Consider the following 22942-nt stretch of genomic DNA (forward strand, 5'->3'; position numbering starts at 1 on the left):
CCTCGACATCATTGCCTTTTATGGCATAGGTGTACGAAGTCACGTGCTCCTGCGGGTCTGTTGTACCATCGTATTTTGGGATATCCGGCATCTTGAACCTGCTTGATTAACCGGAGCCGCACTAGGAGGGAAAGGCCTTTGCATGTACCTCTTCGAATCCGGCCCTTTCAGAATCGGCGGAGCTCCCGGAATCTGATCCACCCGAGAGTTGTACGTTTCTACCCTTTTCTTCGTTGAATCTACCCGCTTTGCTAAGGTCTCGAGCATCTTGAGAACTTCGATGGATGATCCAGCTCCGGATCCATTACTTTCGACTATTCGTGCTTCATCCCTCCTTGGTTCAGTGACTTCTTTTGACCTTCACCGAGCTGTCTTGTCGTTTTTGCTCAAGTACCGAGCTATTGCAATCCCCTCCGGCTATGGCGGTCCCCTGTTCCTGCAACATTTCAAATATTAAACGTAAGTTAATCCCATCTAGAGTATCCGGTGCTTTCCGGCCTTGAGCCCGGGATAAAGTAATTGAGTTATGAGTATTCAAAGGATCGGTGGCCGGGAAAGCGGCATTCTCCTGATTCACGGTATTCTGCCGGTTGAGTCCTTCTCTCGAATCACGAGTTCGGGTTGATCGGATACGCAGTGTAGGTTTCGTAACCCACCTGTTCTCGTTTTCACCACAATTTCGTTGTTGTTGACATGACCGATTCTCTTTTGCCATTTTGTCCATTTTTTTGTGAAAATTAGCAGATTCCTCAATCAACGGGTAAAAGAAGCAAAGATTAAAAAACCACTATTATCCTGGCCCCACGGTAGGCGCCAAACTGTTTACCCCGAATTTCGGTAACAATAAAATTTGTAAGTGAGGTATAGGATATGTGGATGAATTTTAATCTATTTGGTTGATATGAAATGTCTATGGATTTGTTTGTTGCAATATATGTATAGATGTATGTTATTGCTGTGAAAACGTGAATTACGTTTGGTGATTTATACCAAATATATATACTAGGTAATGTGTTATATTAGATGAATAAGTAAAGCTAAAGAACACCACAAATCCGAACCAATAACTGAGAGAGAGAGAGAGCTTCAATATATTTCACTACTTCAATATTTTAGATCTGAAAAAAGCTGATCCCAAAAAGGGAGAGAATGTCCTCTATTTATAGGTATGCCTTATGGGCCTTTAATGTAACAAAAATCCCTTATGAATAAAGAAATCCTAAAAAAGATAAAGTAGGACCGTACGGTTTGACACCGGTACGGTCGTTAGTGCAAAATGGCAGAACGGTTTCCTGACGCGTGGCAACACCGCAACCGGTTAACCGGACCAACGGACATGTTGATCTTGGACCCGCGTACCCTGACCAACGGACACGCTTTTTTTGTCTCGGGTCAATTGCATCCATTATGATACCCCGGTGTGAGGAAAAGACCGAACATGCTCGTGCTCATTTGGTCATACCCTCGGCTCCAGATTCACCGGTCACACATTGACCCGGTTTTTACCGTATACAATAACTTAATTTATTTTTTCTATAATATTTAGCCATATAATTAATATTTATTAGTCGTACTATTTTAGCATGACTTAGTACTTTTAGATTATGATCATTTTATTTTATGTGATTTCATTACATTTTTTGTTTAATATTTTAGTACAACGTCATCTCTTATTTCACATTTTGTGTTATTTTCTTAAAAATATCTTAATTAAATAGTCATGTTTTATTAGAACTAAAGAAATATTGAAGTACAAGTAATATATTTTGTATGAAGACCTTACCGGAAAAAAATCCAAAAAACCCGAAAAAATCAAAAAAACCCGAGGTTGAAAAACCCAAATTTTATTTGTTTATTTTGATTTATACATTTAAAAACCCGATATAATTAGTTTATTTGAAAAACTCGAACTAAGTCTATCCATGCATACCCCTACTGGTAGGGAGTTGGTAGTCAAAACAAAGTTCACCATACAGACCCGTCATACCCGCCGGTCGTGTCAACTGTGCTTTACCAAAGTGTGGAGTCCCACTACTGGCAGATAAAGTGAAAATGAAATGATAAAAACTACTCCTAGTACTACACTCGTCATTTAAAATTGAAAAAAGGAACATTATTTTCAATTTCAAATTTCTACAACATTCAGATCTATCTCCCTTGGATTTTTCTCAACATCAACATGCCTCCTACAGATAATGATTTCGATCTCAGAGTATTTTATTAATCCCTTTTATCTCATTCTAATTTGACTGTTTTGTATGTTAAACCAACACACACACTGACAATATTTTTTTACACTGTAAAATTGTTGTACAGCGTGCATCTACTCCACCTAGCGGTATGGGAATCAGGTAATACTAGACAAGAAGAACAATTAGGGTTTTGATCTGTTACAATGTGGTTAGTGTAAAATGTACTGATTTTGTGTTTTGTAGTGAATGTAATTTTGCAGATATCAACAATTTGGAGCATTGTGCTAAGTATCTAAACCAAACACTGGTTACCTTTGGATTCCCTGCTTCACTTGATCTCTTTGCTCATGACCCGGTACCACATTTTTTTTTTCTTTTTCTTTTTTATTTTGTTGTTCTCGTTCTATTCTACAGAGAATTTAGTGCCTGTTTGGCCATGAAAGTTGTGAAATTTGGAAAAATTAGTTCTTGTTTTCAAAGTGAAAAATGGTATTTGGAAATTGGAGTTGTGTTTGTCCATGAACAGGAGTAGTTTTTGAATTTTTGTGAGTTATTTGGAGTGAAAAAAGTGAAAACAACCTTTGGTGTTCCAGAATTTTATGGCCAAACATGATTTCCGGAATTCAACTCCTGTTATGCTATGCTTACTGAAGTGCTAGCCATTACTAACCATGTGTTAGGGTTTGGATATGTTGATGGGAAATTCGAGTGAGAGGTGAAGTGACTGATCAAACTACGATAGTGAAAGCTCAATATTCTAACTCATTTTCTTGTGTTTGGCATGCAAGTTGGAAAATGTCATTTTAAGAGCATTTGCATATGTTCAAAGCAAAACAACATGAGGTTTTTGAGAGGGGGGTGGGGTAGGCGGGGTAGGTGGAGGAGTGGGGGGATGCCTTGATGTGTTTTTATTGATCCAGAAAATGTTTTTCCTTAAATTATTATGGAAAACATTTTCCAAGATATTTAGTGGCAACCAAACAACGGAAAAGCGGAAAACATTCTTTTGTTCTCACTGTATTCTACAGAAAATTATAGTATACCTGTGGGGAGCCGGGGAGGAGGGGTGATTATGCTATGCTTAGTGAAGTGCTAGCCTTTACTAACCATGCGTTAGGGTTTGGACTTCTTGATCGGAAATTCGATTTGGAGGTGAAGTGACTGATATAACTATGATAGCGAAAGCTGAATATTCCAACTGATAAAACTAAAAGATTTTCTGCTTCAAAATATTCCTTTTCTGGGTGTACTGTGTTTTAAGCAACGACTGTGAGTGGGTATGGGGGCAAGTAACTCTATCCTAAATTTTTCAAATGATTTCAATTTCTAACATAAATTTAATGTTGTACCACTTGATAAGAACATTAATTTGTGTATTATGATAGTTCTAGTGGGAAAAAAAAATTACTCCCTCCGCTTGAATTTGTTTGTCTGGTTTTGACTTGGCACGGGGTTTAAGAAAGTGAAGAAGACTTTGGAACTTTGTGGTCTTAAACTAAAGATATGTAGAATCTACCAAAATGCCTTTTAATCCTGTGGTCTTAAAATCCACGTGGAGAGTTAGAATTAAAGAGTTTCCAAAAAAGGAAAGAGGCATTCTTTTTTAAATGAACTGAAAAGGAAAGTAAGACAAACAAATTGAAACGGAGGGAGTATTATAGTAGTTGAACAGTTAATTGGATTGGAAAAATATCACATTTGAATTGTTTCCCATTCATAATACTGACCAATAAAAGTTTGGATGAAACTTGTTTTCATTCAAAACCAACTCACTCTAAGGAAACGAATGCTTTGCAAGAAACTCTTCAAAGTTGTGTTAATGATATTATTAATGGAATGATGCTAAACATTGTGAGATGTATAGAAAATGTCATATATATTGGGCTGAACTGTTTTCTGTATCTGACCGATTTCTCATTTGGTAGGTTTCTATTGCGAGGACCTGCAATTGTGTATATGCACTATTACAGCAGAGGCAGAGGGATATTGAATTCAGGGAGTCTGCAAATGAGCAGAGACAGCGGTATTATAGACTTCTCAAGTAGTTCTGTTAGGCTTGGTGAAGATGATCTTGTAGTGACAAACTTTGCTGTGTTTGCTTAGGTTTTCTTTTGATTGGATGGATATTACGTGTCTAAACTTTGATCTGATTAGTGTATGAGTAAATATAAGAGGAGTGGCTCTCTTAAGTGATTGTTTGAATTTGTTTAAATGGAAGAAGGAAAGCCATTTAAGAAATTGATATTCGTTTTAAAGTAGTTTACAGTTATTGATGTAAGTGTTTGTAGAAGTTCTTTGCAATATTGAACTGGAAAATATTAAGTTATACATTCCTTCAATATCTATTTGGTTTTTCTTGTGTCATCTTAGTGACTTTGAGTTTTAGGTTTCCCAACTTCCTTTTTCGTTTTTGATCTTTTGTGTGTTATTTATCTCAGTAAAAAGGCTTCGGTGTCCTTTACAAATTTTGTTTCGTCAAATTGAATTTTGTTGTTGTTTGGATGCAACTTTCCTTGATTTCGGAGCTGTATTGCTTTTCTTCTGCGATTAAAATAAAAGTTACTTCTTTCCTCTTCCAGCCTTGGATGCAATGTCTTTGTGCTCTCAAGTAGAACATTTTGAGCGTTGCATGGGCTTCTCATAATGAATTAGGGGGAGTATAAAAAGATCAATTCAATTGGTAGACATATAAGCAAATTTGACCAGGACCCGAATACTTCCTATTATTAGGAGGATTTCTGACCTTAAATTACAAAAATATGCATAATCATTTTCCTGTGGTTTACTGTATTTGCCATTTCATTTGGATTATCTTGAATACAAGAAGAATACAGTTCCAAACCCTGGACCTTAATGATACTGGTATTTGGTCTACTTGTGGTTTTCTGTCTATCTTGATGTTTTCTTAACTGAGCAAGATGGCCAATAATTGTTACATTTTCTTCTTCTGAAAGACTGTTATCAGACATATCAAGATTAGAGGCCAAAGTGGAGAGGCTGGAATCTCAACTACAATCCAAAGATAGAGAGATAGCTACAATTACTAGAGAGGTATCGAAGCCTACCTTTTCTTAAAACCAAGGAGTCTAGATATATGCTTTGCTGATCTTATATAAAATTTGTGTGTAGGAAGCTAAAGCTACTGCAGCTTTGAAGTCACAAATTGACAAGTTGCAGAAGGAAAGAGATGAGTTTCAGAGGATGGTTCTTGGAAATCAGGTCGAGTACTATTTATTTTTACTGCTTGTAATGAAGTAGTGTTTCTCATAACTGGTCTCATCTATGCTGAATTATATTGTTGAAATAGCAAGTCAGAACTCAGCAGATACATGAAATGAAGAAAAAGGAAAAGGAGTATATAAAGTTACAGGTAAGATCTCTCTCTCATCTTTGTTTACTATCATTGTATATGCAGAACTATGTTTTGTCCATCTCCAACCTATTAAATATTAAATTTGTGGATGGGTTGTGCTACTTCCAGGAGAGGCTAAATCAAGTGTTGATGGAGAAAAAGAAGGAATCCAGATCAGGCATGGAAATAATGAATTTACTTCAGGTAGCATCAGCTTCTTTGTGGTGCGGTAGGTGTACCCATTAGCATTCCGAAGTGTAACAGTTTCATTAATATGTTTCTTAGAAAGAAGGGCGTCAACGTGGGACATGGAATGGGAAGAAGGCTGACAATGACTTCTACAAGAAGATTGTAAGTGGTTGATGGACCTGGTTAAACTTTTATCCTTCTCCTAGCTAAGCTTATCATTTTGTCTATCCATTAGGTGGATGCCTACGAAGCTAAAAATCAAGAATTAGCTGCAGAAAATGCTGATTTGAGGGCATTATTGCGATCAATGCAGGTACATTCAATAGTCATTGCAGCAATTTAGCGTTTAGATTTAGTATCTTGTTTCTGTAGTGCTGTTTGGATAATCTATGGAGAAAAGTTTTGGAAAAACATTTTTGAGAATAAAGTTTGTCTAAAAGAAAAACATGTTCAATAATTGCAATTTTTTTTTCCCTTCTAATTCTGAGTGTTTAGTGAGTGGAAGAAGATTTTTCAGTTCAACATGTGCCTCCAGGCACTTTCCACCCCAAAAAAAAAAAAGTTTGAAAATTTTCATTTAACATTTGCTTTCAAAATTCTTTATAATTTTAATGAAAAGATCATTTCCTGACACCTCTAAACTTATTCAAGAATAGAAAGACAAAATATCAAGCAAGTATAGCCTCCTTTAGTTCGGAGTTTGTTCATATACCATACTACAAATAGAACTAATTTTCTAAGCATCTTCCACTTTCCGCATGTTGTGCTCAAAAGTTAGATAAAACCAAATACATGTGCTCTTCGCAGTCGGTAGTGGAGGTTTCGATACATGGAATATAAATATTAGTCAGATAACTAAACGAGTGTCTATCGGGAACAACCTCTCTACCTCACACAAGGTAGAGCTAAGGTCTGCGTACACCCCACCCTCCCTAGACCCCCCTTGTGGGATCGCACTGGGTATGTTGTTGTTTTATAACTACAGGAGTGTTGAGGGAATAAGGGTGCAGGTCCATATCTTTCTGGGATCAGATGTGAGGGAGGGAAGGATTGTTTGCATGACAAATCCCAGATGTCTTAGATAACTGCAATTGGTGCTGTGAGATTTATGGGTATTTTTTTGTGTTAAAATGTTCAAAATTTTGATCAATTATGGAACTTTAGAGTCGTGGAAGAGAGATAGAAGGTACACTTACCCCCCAAAAAAAATGCAGTGAAAGATGCTTGGATAGCTTCTGGAACTTTTATTTAGAGAAAGGGTTTTCTAAAAAAAAGAAATGTATTTGGATAATTGTAGTTGTTTTGAAGATTTCTTTGTGTTTTGTAAGTGGAAGCACTTTCTTTGAAATACCGTAAAAGCACTTTTTTAAGAAGCTGTTTTCCCAAAATACTTTCTATAATAACTTCTTGAGCAAACTTAAACGGAACATAATTTCATTGCATGATCCTATGAAACTATTCACAAACAAACGCTGCTTAAGGAAGTTGAATACAGTTTTTCCAATATTGGCCATAATGACATTGGGAGCTGGTGAATTGATCATAAAATCTGCTAGTGGTTTTCTTAAAACCTCACAGTATCTGTATCGTGAAACCAGCTATTCAGATAAACCATTATGTGTTGAGCTTCTACTAGAGTTAATATTATGTGCGACTTATATGACTTTTTGCAAGCAAGGATTTAAAGAGTTCAATGTCATAGTTAAATATACACCTGTCTTTAACTGAGAGTTTATCTCTGGTCAATGGATTCTAGTACTTCCTTTTTTCTTAATTATTGTTGGATATATTTACTGTAGGTTATACCAAAGAATAAAAAAATAAGTAGATAAATAAATAATGAAAAGAAAGAGTAAAGAACTCCTCCTGTTTATTTACGAGTGCCAGTACCATTTATAGTGTCATGTTTTCAGTCTATACTGCATACTTACTGTTTGTTCACTTAAAATGTGAATTCATTATCTTTCCTATTCTTCTCGTCTTAATCCTAGCTGATTAATTCTGTCAATTTTTGGGGGAAAAAATGAAGACAAAAGGGAAACTGTACGAGCATGGCAGTACAGAAGAAATATGTTTGTCACACAACCTTGTGTATTGACTTTAAAAATTTTCTCACGCGGTACATTCTTTTGAAACAATTTTCTATTTATGTGACCTTCCTATTGGTTATAGGCTGACATGAGTGAGTTCTGAAATGCCCCAGATGGGTCTTCCAGAGCAGTCAGCTGTAATCAAGACACAACCTTGTGTATATTGATCAGTGAATGACTACACAAATTTTCTTCACGTGTAATACAAACTTTTGAAGCAATGCTTTTGTTGAGAATGTGACTGACCTTCCTATTATAGGCTGACATGCGTGAGTTCTTAAATGCCCCAAATGGGTCTTCGAGGCAGTCAGCTTCAACCAATGAGAGGCTAGACACAGATCACTTGCAGTCCCCGTTGGGTGGTAGAACGGTATGGCTTATCTTCTGAAGAGACAAATAGGATTGGTTAATTTCTTATAGGATGGTGTACCTTTTAATGACACGAAGAGAGTCAAGAATTTGTAATTCTTCAGGATGTTTTTGATCTGCCTCTCCACATGGCTAGGGATCAAATTGAAGAAAGTCTTCGTAACAAGATGGCTTCTATCAAGGTAATAAATTAGGTGACTATGCATTGGGATATTATGCTTTGTACTCTTATCTATGTTTAGATGACAAAGATCATGTGTCGCAATAACTCCTGTATATCTTTGCTGAAATTTGAAGGAGCGAATGGGTCAACTACAAGATGCACAGAAGGGTGCAGAAGTTACCTCAGAAGCGACAGAGAGAGAGCTTGAGCTAGAAGCTCAGCTTGTCGAGGCCAGGAGCATAATCCAAGAGCAGGTACTCTTTCTATACCATTATGGGTTGGAGTTCCATTATAATTTGAAAGCTCTTACTGCTGGTTGCACAAACATCACGACTAGCACTTGCAAACTTTTTGTTTTGCCGCCATACTGCTGAATCGATGTTGTCAATAAGAGGCAAGTTGTGTGCTACGTTGTGATTCGAGTGCTTTTTAGTTTGTAATGAAGTCAGATTGATGTCTATGCTCTTATTACCAACCTAGCAATCTGAAAATTCTTAATGGTGCTGAAACTTCATCTTTAGATATACGATGGAGGTGGCACTGGAATATCAGTGCTCTAGCTATCTGAAATGGTGCTACTCTAAGCTAACCTAGTTCCTAGCCATAAATTGAGATGGATTTAGCTCCCAGTTGACTTTACTTATTTACTTTTTTTCGGAAGTCCTTTACTCTTTCTTGTCTTTACATCAAGCAACATATTTCACAGCTCTGTTGACTATGTTCAACAATATTTATTCATCTGTGGATAACCTATAATTGTTAGGTCATTCAAATTTAGCATGCAACAGTCACTTGATGTACTTTTAGTGGCACAATTCGTAAAATTGTTGTCTCAGGTGGAACTCTTTTTTTTTCCTTTTCCATTTCTAGGGTGGGATTCTGAACAATTTAACTTTGAAAGACTGAGATGCTGGATTAAGTTGTTAAAGAAAAAGATGCAAATAAATCTGGAAACAGAAGCTTCAAAGGAATTATTTTTTGACCATCTGGTATTCAGAACCTATTGGCCTGACTTATTCAGAGTCATGCCATGTAAGGACAGGAAGCGCTCCCTACTAGGATTTCTTCATCCCAAGGGCTCGAACGCTAGACCGTTAGTTAAAAGTGGAGGGATTCCATCCATCCCTTAGGTGGCTCAAACGAAATTGTAAAAGTCCTCCAAATCAACAGGCTGTTGTTATGAGTTATGACAGGAAAGCTTATTTCCTTCAACTGAGACTCTTTGCAATTAAAGGAAGGAAGTTCACTTCTTAGTGAGCAGAAATTGACTAGTTTAATTGACAAGCTTTAGTATGCTCGTCTCTTTTAGTTGAAAAATCTCGCTGATCTTTGGAAGAATTCGACAATTTGCAGGCATCAATTATGTCCAAACATCTTACGAAGTCTGAGAAGCCAAGGTACTCCATACTGGGGCAAATCTCACCTCCCTCAGAGAATATGAAAAAGGGAAAAAGGCTCTTCATTTCTCTGGACAATGCCAAGAGCCCCTGAATAGCTAATGTTTGAATCTTTTATCTAATGTGAATCTGTAAATGCAGGCGGTTAAGTGGCCATATGAATTCCGAGAGGGACTTGCTCATTTCATCCCCTACTGAGGTATCAACAGTGCAATTTAGTTTTAGCTTGTCATGTGGAAAGTATGGCTTAACTGTTGTAATTGATTCTAATCTTGTTTGTGTTTGCGGCTTTAAATCAAACAACAAGGCCTTTGCTCTGAACCTTTAAAAAAAAAAAAAAAAAAAAAAATAAAGGAAAGAAAGGTCACTGCCACCAGGACCACTCCAATACGCAGTTTTTGATGACATTATAAAATCCTCATGCAGCTTTGTGGTATATTTGGATGGGAGGTTTGGTTGGGATTCAGGTCTCTTCATACAATGGCTGCTAAATTGCAATGGATTTGTCGTATATAAAGGGAAAGGGCCAATTTACCCCTCTACTTTTCAAAATGGTTTGCATTTAACCTTTGTTATACTTTGCGAACAAAAATATCCTTGGTGTTAGCAAAGTTGTTAAAAGTTAAAACTGCCCCTATTTCTAATGGAACTCCAGCTGGGACGAAAAAGGCTTAAAAATGTATATTTTTGCTGACATGGCTACTTATTTGGCTATTATCTCTATTTTCATTATAACAACCAAATGCATAAAACCAGAAAGATTGAACTGCAAAAGAACGAGAAAGATTGAACTCAACAAAAGCTAAACTCCAGAATCAACTTCGAACTCAAGAAAACAAGACAAATTTATCTACAATCAACTCGAATATACAGAAAGCAAGATCTCACAAAAAAAAAAATCAGAAAACAGATTAGATTTAAATCAAAAGTTACCTTTTTTGAATTACAGTCCTCATAAACAACTTGAAGATCTTGGTCCCTTTTATGCTGAGCAATTAGCTGACTGCTGGATTCAGTTGGATACCACAATCTTCAACAAACAAACAGATCCATTAAAAAAAATTATTACTTTTCTAAATCAGAAACTTCAAAAATTTAAAAATAATCCATAATTTTGAGCTACATTCTTATCTTATTTACCTGTTAGAAAACAGCATTCCAGTGAAGAAGAAAGCAATAAGGAAAATGGGCATCCATTTTACAGATACTTTAATGGTATGTCTATTCTTTATTATCCTTTTTTTTTTTTTTTTAAATTTTCTAACAAACACAAATTCAAGAATCAAGAACAAAAAAGGAATGATTAAAGCTTTGGTGAAGGGTCACTATATAGGGTAAAGGGTATTATGTTTTTTTTTTTTTTTTTTTTTTTGTAGATTACAAAGTGATGAAAAGGGGGTGAAGGAAAATCTGGAGAGGTGTGCTAGTGTAAGAGGGATAAATCTCGTTTGTTTTAGTTGAAATTAGGGAACTTGAAGCTCCATTGAAATTGGAATATTTTCAAATTATTTTCTCTAAATTTGTTTTGGAAATCCTTTTCTTCTGCATTTACCGGAAAATGTTTGGTTTTTTCCCTTCCTTTTTATGCATTGTTTCTCCCTATTGAAATTAGGAAGTAACAATTATTAGATTTTACCTTCTTAAAATGGAAACTGGAAAACAGTGAGACCATTATGTCTGAAATTTGTTTCTAAGATGTTTCTGTTTTTGCTTGAAAAGAGTTCTCTTTTTTCTGAAATTGTTTTGGAAGAAACTTAAAAAGTGTAGCCATTGAGTAAGCCTAATTTGGGAAGAAGACAATGATATATTTATGAAAATAGAGATATATGGCCAAATGAGTAGCCATGCCTGCAAATTATAAATTTTTGAGCGGGTTGTTTTTGTTCCAGCTGGAGTTCCATTAGAATTAGGTGCATTTCTAACAACTTTGCCAATGGAAAGTATAGAAGAAGTTAAATGTAAAACCATTTTGGAAAGTAGAGGGCAAATTTGGGTTTTTCCCGATACAGTATTATTAACACAGAGGAGTGAGGTCTTAGAAGAATAAAGTAAATATGTGCTGCTGTGTTTTTTAGGAGACTCACCTAGAAGAGTTGTACAACATTTTTCCAAGGAAAATCAGCAAGAGATTTCATTAAATAGCAGTGTTTTAAAAGACAGTTTCAGGACTCGCCCCGGGGCTCGCCCTGCCCCTGGGCACTGGCAAAACGCCATGGGGCTAACGTACGGGGCTTATTTCTGGTGAGGCTTACACCCTAAGCGCCCGACCGTACGCTCTAAACACGCCTAACGACCAATGCCCGGAGCTCGCCTAACAGTTCTTACACAAATTATATTTTAAATTCCTTAATTAAAATCATTCACCCTCATAATTGTTTAACAAAAAAATAATATTTCATAGTTTTTCATCTATAGAAATAAGAAGATTGGGTGTAACTCAAATAACAAGTAGTATTGGATATACTATTTGAGAACGTTGTGAGGATGAATATCACTTAATATTTCTTTTAAAAATACATAGCGGAATTGTACATTTCACTTGTCATTGTCTTCAGTCCTACATATCAGAATTATCATATAATTTTATTTTTTGTTCATGAAGAAGTTACGTATTAATTGTAATATTGATAAATTTTATTGATTATTTGCTTATAGGTAGATAAAATGAATAGTATGATAGTATTAGTGTTTTAAGAAACTGTGATTTTTTCAGTGTTTGAAAGTCAAGATATTAGAGTTGATTTGCATTTCATTATAGCTTTTATTTCATTGTATTGTTTATACTTGTAAAATTATGTTATATATAATTACAAGTTGTATGTGGCGTATAATGGATTGCTTTGATTAGTTTTTTGTGTTGAGGATCGCGCGCGCACACACGTGCACTATATATATATATATATATACAGTTTTCTTTTATTTTTTTAATGTAATTTTACCTATTTAAAAATATTTATTGTAATTATATTATTTTATGAAATACTAAAAATTAAATACACATGGGCCTCACGCCTCGACGAGGCATATGTAAAACGCCCCCGCCTTTTAAAACACTATTAAATAGTAGTCTAAAGTTAGGATTTAGTTGAGCATAACTAGTAAGATGAAGAAAATCAAAACTACATTCTGTTCGAAAATTTCCTACTTTAGAATCATATGTACCAAAGAAGTAAAAGGATTAGGAAACGAAAGAAAATGCTTAATCATCGTATTGGACAAAAAAAACCTGTGACACCGAAATAACCTAAGCTGCAATTGCCAGAGAGTATTTGTAGGAGTGAACTCTCTTGAGTATCTATTTGAATGGATATACATGCAACGGGAGTCGGATCTCGATACACTTGTAATTTTACCATGGATTTAGATCTCCCTAAATGGAGACCTCTCGAAATAAGTGAAGTATCTCTGCTAAAACTAAAGTTTTAATGTTTGCTCCTCAACCATTAACTAATTAATCACGGGACTGCATGGTTTGCATTAATGATATTTTAGAAAAGCTTATTTTTCATGGTTCAATAATAATAGAATCATGAAGCTGAATAGTGTGCTAATTGATAGAGCATGTTACATCCTTGTTTGCCATTTTCAAAGTAAGCTCAAGCGTTGAACCTTTGTCTATTCTTATTAGTTATCCTATGTGTACTATGTCGAAAAATGATGTGATGATGAGAAATAATGCTGAAGGACTGCCTGCTTGTGCAATTTAGTTAGTAGTAAATGGCTGTTTATTCTCCTTGCTTACAGGGGCTGTGAAGGTTCCAACTTTGGACAACCTTAAGTCTGGATGTGACCTTAATTCTTCTTAATGGTGATATAGGGGCAATATTTTCTGATGCTAATGAACTGCTAGCACCTAGGCAGGTAGACATATGTCTACTTCATGGTAGCTGTGTTCAATACTCTGATGGAGCAGTAGGATGATGTCATCTGTAGTTGGCAATTCGTCCCTGTAATATTTTACGTGGTATAGCTGATATAGTTCTTTTGGTTTCCCGGATGCTAATTCAACCTACCATATTTATATATGAAGCCCCAATCCCGTAAGAGTATCTTAATCTCTCTGTAACTTTGTCTTCATAATTAGTTTCTTGACTGCAGTTCGTTCTCCTAATTTTCAGCTCATTATATCTCGCTCTTACCTATTTCTTATCTTCTTAAATAAGCTCTTGAAAGTAATAATATTTGACTTTGACATTTTTACATTTTATGTTCAAATCGGAACTTTTAAAAATGTTTGTGCCACTGAGTGTGCCATCTTCTCTTGTTGTAAGAATTTTATTTCTTGAAAAGAAATGACGGTTGAAAGATGGTGAGTGGTAGCTTCCTCTTAAGACATCATAAAGTTCATGAACTTGTATTCTTATATTATTAAGAGCAAAGAGATCAGTGAGCTTTAAACCGTGAGCGAACTGTTGATTTACAATGATAGTTAGGACTTAGGAGTAACATTTTTGCTCTAGTGTGGAAAGCTAGCTGTTTTTGATTGCTAAACCACGTCAATAATCTTAATCTTTTGATTATTGTAGAAAAACAATTTTGTGATTATTCGAATCAGGTGATTTACACGAATGGCTTGGAAGTGTGTGCTGGTTGATTTGTTCCCTGAGAAAAACTTCAACTTTAATGAGTTGTCCCATGGATAACCCTTTTGACTTTTGACCTTGAAAGTATACCCGTGGGGCAAACGAGGGTCAAAAATTCAAGTCACTTATTTGCAAGATTGTTGAGTGTAATTCTTACAAATGTGTTGGACTAATGCAAAGGTGTAATTACGTTGTATGTTAATTAGGGTAGTAATGTTATTAAAATTGACCTACCTTTTTAAATTTTACAAAAAATGACCGACACCCCCCCCCCCCCTCCTCTCTCTCTCTCTCTCTGCCTCGTTTCCTCTAACATCTCTCCCCACACTCAAAACCGTCATCATCGGAATTATAGTCAGAGAAAAAGAAGACTAATATATATCTGATTATTATGAAACCCTAGATCATCTTATTAACATCTTCTATTTTAAGGTATTTTTCTTTTCGAGGACATGACCTTATAGGAGGGTATGGAGGATTCAGATTAGGGTAGAAGGCTAGTAGATAGTCTCGTTTATCCTTTCTTATTAGTAGTCGCATTATCATGCTATAATTTCTTGTACTTTGATTTTTGCTATTATCTATTATTTCCTGTATTTTGATTATCTTATTTTATCAATGATAGCTACTGTCCCTTTGCAAACTGCTTCATCATGGTTTAGTCGCTTTCGTTATTTTCGTTGCCATATCGCTTTGAATTTCTTGGCCTATCTGACCTCTGTTTATGCTTTCTATTGAGCCGACGGTCTTTCAAAAACAGCTGTTTTACATTGGTAGGAGTAAGGTCTGCATACACTCTACCCTCCCCAGACCCCACGTTGTGAGATTCACTGGATTGTTGTTGTTGTCTTCTTCTCTCTCTCTCTGCCCCGTTTCCTCTAACACCTCTTCCCATACTCAAAACCCTCATCATCGGAATTATAGTCAGAGAAAAAGAAGACTAATATATATCTGATTATTGTGAAACCCTAGATCATCTTATTAACATCTCCTATTTTAAGGTATTTTTCTTTTCGATTCAGTTACACATATTATTGAACTTTTTCTTCTAGTATATCTTGTGCTTTTAAATGATCGGAAATGTTTTTTTTAATTTTTTTTTGGATAGATGGTGTTAGATGCGTGTAAAAAGAGAGAGGCGCAGAGAGAGGATGTGGAGTAGCAGGAGATGGTGGTGGAAATTGGATTTTTCGAGTTTATTAGTTTTTTGGATTAGGTGGTGCTCCAATTGATTGGAAACATCAAGAGGAGTTCAAAACTTAAATTTGAAGTTATTTGGAGTAGATTTAATAAGATTTGAAGATTTGAGTTAAACTTCAGAAGAGACGCAAGGAAGAAGACGAAGTTAGTTTTTGTATATTAGTGTATATTATTATATAATAGTGTATATGAGTGTATACACACATCTTATATACTACTATATTTTTTTTTTTACACCTATATACATAATGTATTTGTCTTGTATAAAAGTGCAATTCTTATTCAAAATCAGTCCGGATCTATGTTTATACCACTTATACAATAATGTATAATTGTGTATAAATTGTATAAGTGGGTATAAATGTGTATAAGTTCACATATTTGTATAATTGTGTATACGTGCGTATTTTCGTGTATAATATTGAATAATCATATTTTTTAGTGTATGTATAAATGTGTATACGTGCGTATTTTCATGTATAATATTATATAATCATAGTATTTTTTTAGTGTATGTATAAATGTGTATACGTGCGTATTTTTGTGTATAATATTGTATAATAATATTTTTTAGTGTATATATCTACACATTATACATCTTCAAACACCTATATATATAATGTACATGTCTTTTGTATATAAGTGTATAATATTGTATAAAGTGTTTTTGGGCTAAAGCTTTGCAATGTAAGTTTTGAACTATTTTTTTTTAATATAAATGAGCAAATTGTATATTTCTGAAATTTTTTCCTTTTTTAATCTATTTGATTGACATTTGAAATGTGTCTAAATACCTAATGGTCCTATTAATTTGCTGATGGTGTACTATCTTACCACCATGACTGATATGATAGTGAGGAAATAGTGGTCAGTGAGTGGGTTTGACCTGTTTGCCTTACCAAACAGATATGCAACCATACAAAAAATCACGCGAGAAAGTCAAGGAAATAGACACTAGCTGTTTGGATAATGTTGTATCCCTGTCGACACTATGCACCAGGCTCCCTACAGTGCTTTTTAGTCGAAGCATGTACTTTAGTCTAAAAGTAATTTAGTGCACTCCTTTCAGCCGTTAAAAAAAGGAAATGATGAAAAGCAGACGAATGTGAAGGAAATGATGAAAAGCAGACTAATTTATATATCTAATAAAATTAGGCATAAATAAAGTGATGTGTCACCTCTCTATGGTCTAGAATACTATTTATCTTTTTCTTCTTTTTTTTGGCTTTTCTATTTTCCCTTTATTTTCTAATTAAAATATTAACCATACACTACCCTATTTATTGAATTTCATTAAACATCAATTAATAAAATCATTAATTTCATATCAGTTACAAATATGTTTCTATTTCTCCCGTACAGTAAGTTTCAAGCCTATTCGGTGGAAAGTGTTTTAAATAAAATGAAAGAAATAAACCCAAAAAGCTTAGCAGTCATCGTCGTCGGGAGAAAAACTAAAGTCACGCCTCTAGCGTATGTCTCCATTCACAATGGTTGGCCTGTAGGAGAAAAACTAAAGCCACCCCTTTATGCACCTTTTCAAGAATTTCCCTCTCTGCATCTGGGTACAAGTGTCTATCTTTAACTTCACATCATGAATTATAGCTATTCTTTGTAGTATAATTGAATCTCAGGAGCACTTCAACATTTTGGAGTTTTTTTTTTTTTTTTGGGTGGGATAAAATTTTCAACAATGAAAATTTTGCTCTTCTCAAAGGATCTGATATTTGATGTAAGCAAGGAAATAATCACTATGGATTATCATGAGGTGGCTACAACTATTTTGCTGAAAGGTTCTGTTCTTTGTTCAATTTTTTTTCTCATTTATTCAATTTATACTCTGTATGCTTTAATCCTAAATTGAGGGTTTAACCAATGTTATTTCTGATTTCACCATTTTGAGTCACGTGATACAACAGGTTAGGCTATCGAGATAAAATGAAAGCAAAAACTCCAAATTAAAGTCTTTTTCAACGGACATCGTTTTTGTCATACAGTGATACAAGTAAATATTCCAGGCGCTCTTTGCCTTTCTCTGTATATATGTTTCAATTCACAAGCATATGTATACATTCATGAGTCACGATCTATTCAGTCGATTCGGGATGTATAGAAACATATATTTACTTTACTCGTGCTCATGCATACGTAATGACGTTTATGTGATAGTTCAAATTTGTTGTGTAAATATATTTATTGAGATCGAGAAAGACAGAGATTAGTTTTAGATCCATCAAGAGTGAAGAGAAGAATGAAAAGACTGAGCTGTTGATATCGCGGTTGGGTATTGGTGCTTCAACAAGACTTATTATCGATATGGGTGTTAATGGGTTGGTTTTGGGTTAAAACCAAAACCAAAACCAAAACCAAATCAATCTAATCGGTTTTTAAAATTATTAAAATCAAATCAAATATAACACATATCCAACGGTTTGGTTGTAGTCAGTTAGGTTCGGTTTGGGTCGGTTTTTAAGAAAACTAACGGTATTTCTCTCTTTCAGGTTTTTTTTCCTACAATTGGGAAATAATTTTTTATCCTTTTCCAACTTATAATTCATTATTACCTTTCTATTGTGGTAGCTATAGTTTTCTTGGATTATGGAGAAAATGTCTTAGGATTTATAAATTTTAATGAAGTGAATAAAGTTTATAAGAAATACAAAAAATAAATCTAGGTAAATCTTATGGTTGTTTCTTTGAATAAATGAGTTTGAATTTATGGATTTCTTTTTTAAATGGGCTTAAGGTATAAAGTTCATCACGTTATTAGAGATAAATAAAATTATGCTTAAAAAGTATACAAATTATTTAAAAGTATTTATAAAAATTAATGTATTGTATATATATAATTATAAAATATATCGGTTCGGTTCGATTTTTTCTTCGGTTTGCTTTTAGTAAAACCAAAACCAAACCAAATATTATCGGTTTTAAAAAAATTAAAACCAAACCAAACCCAACCCAAGTAAATATTAATTTATTTAATTGGTTTGGTTCGATTTTCAGTTTGGATCGATTTCTAACCAAACCATGAACACCCCTAATTATCAAGACGACAATAAAGTATTGTTCGATGGCTTTTTGTTACTATAAAATTTTGCAAGTCTTAAAGGTTTTATTTCAACTCTTCATGCCAATTTTGTTTGCCAAATTTGCAAGTTCAGAATCAGAATATCATTATGAAATTAATTGAACGGTCAAGTTTTTTTTTTTTTCCCCTCTGCTTATTTTAAAAGCACCAAAGATCTCTACATACAATTACTAATACATATAATTTACAAATAATTTACAGCAACTAATATTGTTGTTTATGTATAATATTCAATTACTACTCCACATCTTTTCAATTAAATGTATGCCAGCTTCTCTTTCAGTTGAGAAGATACAAAGCATCATCGTTATAAAAACTACGAAATGCCCTTTTTCTTTTAGATTTATGTTTTTGTTCTGTTTTTTCACGTATAATTATTCTTTTTTTGAAAGAGAACAAAAACAACAAGAAATTAGCCCTAAACTAGGCGAGGGAATGAGACCCCAACAACATCTCCTGCAACACGCAAAGAAATGCTAGAATGCAAGTGTGAATGCCATTCAAAGCGAGACTCTTGACTAAACGCCAAATTGGCCAACCCATCAGCAACCGAATTAGCGTCCTTGTAAATATGGGCAACAGAGACCACCCTAGCCAAGAGGTGACGAATGCGGTTGACAATATCACCATTCCGATGAGGCACTGTTCTTCCAGCCTGCAAAGACCTGAACTACACTAGAATTATCAATTTGCAAGGCAACTCGGCGTCAACCCCTATCCCAGGCGTCCTGAAGGCCAGTGAGGACTCCCCATAGCTCTGCTCTAAATTATGTACAAACTCCAATTTTGACTGAAAATCCTCCAAGCCACCTGCTATCAGAATCACGAAATACGCGGCCTGCATTTCCCATCAAAATACTCCTTCGAAGAGCCCCATCTGTGTTCAAAGCTACCCACCCATATTCTTTTTACCTTTGTTTTTGATCTTTTCCATAGGTGTCCGGTCTTAGATTATATATTTTGTTTTTTGTTTTTGTTATCATATACATTTTCATATCTTTTATTAAACATTTTGTGAATTTAGTGGTATCTAATCGTGTGAAGCGCAGGTAAGTAATTAAGATTAGTACTTAAATATATCCCTTTGTAATAATGATTATTCATTTGGATAGTAAAATGAACAAACCGGAGAAAAGGTTACTCACGTGAATGATTGTTTCAGCATATCATTTTTTTTTATGTATATCTTGCATTCTATGTGTTATCCACTGAATTTGGTATTATAACATTTTAAATTCTTTTTGTATTAATAACATTCACAAAAATATATTTAACCGCGCGAAGAGCGAATAAGTTAACTAGTTACACTAAATACTACTAACATAACTTACTTTTGAATATATCTTAGTACATTAAAATTAAATACTTACACCAGGAACCCAAATAACGTAAAAAAGACCAAATGTACCAAAGTGACGGCCGAAAATTTAGTTTCCAAAATCTACCTTTAACGCACTAATTTAGTGTGCCATAGGGGTCCGTTAAACGAACTACGCCTAACGGCAGTTACGATCACTGTAACTCCTATAATGCACTAATTTAATGCGTTATAGGACTCCCTAATAAGCATGTAATTGTTAGTTATTTATTTATAACGTTTAGGTTTAAGTGCGTTATTTTTTGGGGTTTAGAATTAGTTGGTAATTTATTCGTTGATCCTATTTTATGTTATTTAGTTAACATGATAATTATTAGTTAGTTGTTTTAACCAATATAACTAGGGCAATTTGCAGGATTGCCCTTCGCTTGGGGTGGTCTTTAAATTTTGCCCTTCAGGCAGAAATTCTGCCTGTGTAGAATTTTGCTGGGCTGATTTGCAAAATTTTGCCTTGCGATTTTTTTTTTTACTGAGCAGGGGTTCGAACCCACAACCTCGGGGTGTTAGGTGAGGGGCAAAAATTAAAGACCACCAATTTGAAGGGAGAAGGGCAAAAATTAAAGACCACACCAAATGAAGGGCAACCCGCGCAAAAAAAAAGAAGGTATAACTATGAATTTTAGAAACATCCCAAGTTAATGCATAATTTGGTTTCGAATATGTGGGTATCTTTATTTTTTACTATTAATTTAGGATGTCATACAAGTTAATAAAAAAAATGAATAATAAAATTAGTATAATATTTATCATTAAAAATAGATACGTGAAAAAAATAATATTTACTTAAACTATACAACTTAATTACATATATACAATCGTCAATGGGTACCACATGTCGTATGCTTCAGGTTGGTTCTCGGCTTAAGGTAATCCTGACCACCCTAGCCATCAGGGTTATCCCCTTCCTTCCTCCTCTTAATAGGATGATGCTCTAAGACATGATCGTCCGCCTTATCACGTCCCTTTCCTTTCTTTGCCCCCCTTTATCATATTGTCCTTCTTGTTGTATTTCGGTCATGGTGAGACATGAGTCAATCTGTCGGGATCAATGAGATCAAAGTCATCGACATCATCGGCCCCATTGACCTTGTCTAGAGACGGGACAACAGGTGTCAAAGGATGAACCTGGAAAATATATAAAAATGAGTATTAATTTAAGCTAATCATATTGAATTAAGTATTATTAAAAAATTTATCATGTGTCTCGATGGGGTCCTGCACAAGCTTCTGAGAGGGGTGTGGTGTAGGGTCCGAAACGATCTCACGAGCAAGATCCTCGGTGGTATCGGCTCCTGGGCGGTGTCCTAGTTGTTGTCTGAAGAAATCTTTAAAAAATATTTTTAAGTTAAACTAATATTTAACATATATTGAAAGAATTAGATATTATTAAAAACTGAAAAAGGTCAGATTTGTTCATGTACTCTCACAAATAAGTTATATTTTTCCATTCGTTATACTTTTAAAAAAATAAAATATATATATATATATATATATATATATATATATATATATATATATATATATATATATATATATATATATTTGCCCTTGTTATCAAACTTTAGAGCCATATTTACCCTAACCCCTTCCCCCCTCCCCCACATCTGCAACTTCCCTTCACTCCCCCATTCAAATCTACCCCACACCCATCTCGTCTTTCATTCTTATTTCTCTGCTAGCCCATCCCTTCAATGTTCAAAATATTTGTTTTTTCTTTCCATACCCACCACGTCATTTACAATTCTAATTGCTTCTTTTCTTCATTTGATTTCTTTGTATTGTGTTATTCTTTGTGGGTCTTTAATCAATATTCAAAAGATGTGATTTTTTCCATGCCTATGGCTGCTTCTTCCATTTCTAGCTCCCCCAACTTTCTTCACTTTTCTTGTTTTGCGTTGATTCAAGATACAGATGACTGGGGGTTAGGTGTGGCGGAAGAAGACATCGGGGGGGGGGGGGGTAGTTGGGTTTCTTTTATTACAGGGTCGGGTTTAATGTGACCAGATTAAATTGGGATAAAAGAAATCTATGTAGGTGCCACGTAAGAAAATGAAGGTGGGGACAAGGGGATTTAACAGATGGAGGATAAATATGGCCCAAATATATAGTACAAGGGCAAATATGACCCTAAAGTTGAATGACAAGGGAAAATATAGCTTATTTGTGAGACTATAAGGAAACCTGACTTTTTCTTATTAAAAATTTAACCTGTGTCTCCAGGGGATCCTGGGTGGCTGGCTTAAAGGTGTCCAGGATGGAATATCTACGAACCCCAAGATATTTGAGAAATATAAAATAATAAGTATTTTGTATAAAATGGTACATATATTTAAAAGAAGTATTTTAAATTGTTAAACACCAACTGGCACATATATGTAGACATTTGTCACGCTGCTAATCTTACGCAGGCGGGCCCTCTAATTATGTGTGGAGAGCATGCCAATCCATGTCATCACCCCGTAGGGGACGTAGGCGTGTTGGCTCGGTTGAGAGGAAGATCGAGGTGTATTCGAAAATTGGTGTGTTGAAGTCGAAAGATCTTAGCGGGACCTGGAGCGGTAGGCTCATATACAACGTGAAGGCGACCTCCTCGGCCACCTCCTTTGCTAGCCTGTCCTCCATGATGTCCGCATCTAGGTACCCCACCATGTCCAGGTCCGCTTCCACGTCCCCGCATGGGTTGTACATTGGGTGGCGGCTGGTACTGATTTGCTGGTACAAGCAACTCATCACTTTGTTCGGCCTCTTGTGCCCTCAACAATATCTCGACAACTATATGAATAATCTCCAGACCTATCTCGACCCTCTTGGAGTCCAACTGAGCATCTATCCCCACTAGTGCATGCGTTGTATGGCCCTAACTTTCATGTGTTTTGAATATTAATTAGTTATTCCTAGAAAATTTATATACAAAGACTATTAAACAAGAAGTGAGATT

The 22942-nt window shown here is 35.0% G+C and overlaps 1 protein-coding gene across 3 annotated transcripts; it reads left to right on the forward strand.

Moving 5' to 3' along the window:
• Positions 1-1956: 1956 nt before the first annotated feature.
• LOC132038930 (uncharacterized) lies at positions 1957-13849 on the forward strand. 3 transcript variants are annotated; one of them, XR_009410316.1, is made up of 17 exons: positions 1957-2212; positions 2317-2351; positions 2453-2547; positions 4118-4215; positions 5147-5243; positions 5322-5411; positions 5500-5562; positions 5674-5748; positions 5830-5895; positions 5969-6046; positions 8083-8193; positions 8297-8374; positions 8490-8609; positions 9709-9752; positions 9894-9951; positions 10900-10967; positions 13497-13849. XR_009410316.1 is itself a non-coding variant. In XM_059429425.1 (16 exons), exons 1-16 carry the CDS (start codon positions 2180-2182, stop codon positions 13503-13505), a joined length of 1167 nt encoding a protein of 388 aa, XP_059285408.1. In that variant the 5' UTR covers positions 1959-2179; the 3' UTR covers positions 13506-13849. The 3 variants fall into 3 exon arrangements, 1 of the variants encoding a protein (XP_059285408.1); XR_009410315.1 differs by having other exon boundaries at positions 1958-2212; positions 2436-2547; XM_059429425.1 differs by lacking the exon at positions 10900-10967 and having other exon boundaries at positions 1959-2212; positions 2436-2547.
• The last annotated feature ends 9093 nt before the right edge of the window (positions 13850-22942 follow it).

The sequence above is a fragment of the Lycium ferocissimum genome, chromosome 12, assembly GCF_029784015.1.
Source record: "Lycium ferocissimum isolate CSIRO_LF1 chromosome 12, AGI_CSIRO_Lferr_CH_V1, whole genome shotgun sequence".
Taxonomy (NCBI): Eukaryota; Viridiplantae; Streptophyta; class Magnoliopsida; order Solanales; family Solanaceae; genus Lycium; species Lycium ferocissimum.

Bases quoted from the DNA above. Each gene is read 5' to 3' on its own strand.
- LOC132038930 (XM_059429425.1), top strand. From the start codon at position 2,180: ATGCCTCCTACAGATAATGATTTCGATCTCAGA. The intron at 2,352-2,435 runs GTAATACTAGAC...TGTGTTTTGTAG, and splicing joins CCTAGCGGTATGGGAATCAG to TGAATGTAATTTTGCAGATA. The intron at 5,896-5,968 runs GTAAGTGGTTGA...TCTATCCATTAG, and splicing joins ATGACTTCTACAAGAAGATT to GTGGATGCCTACGAAGCTAA.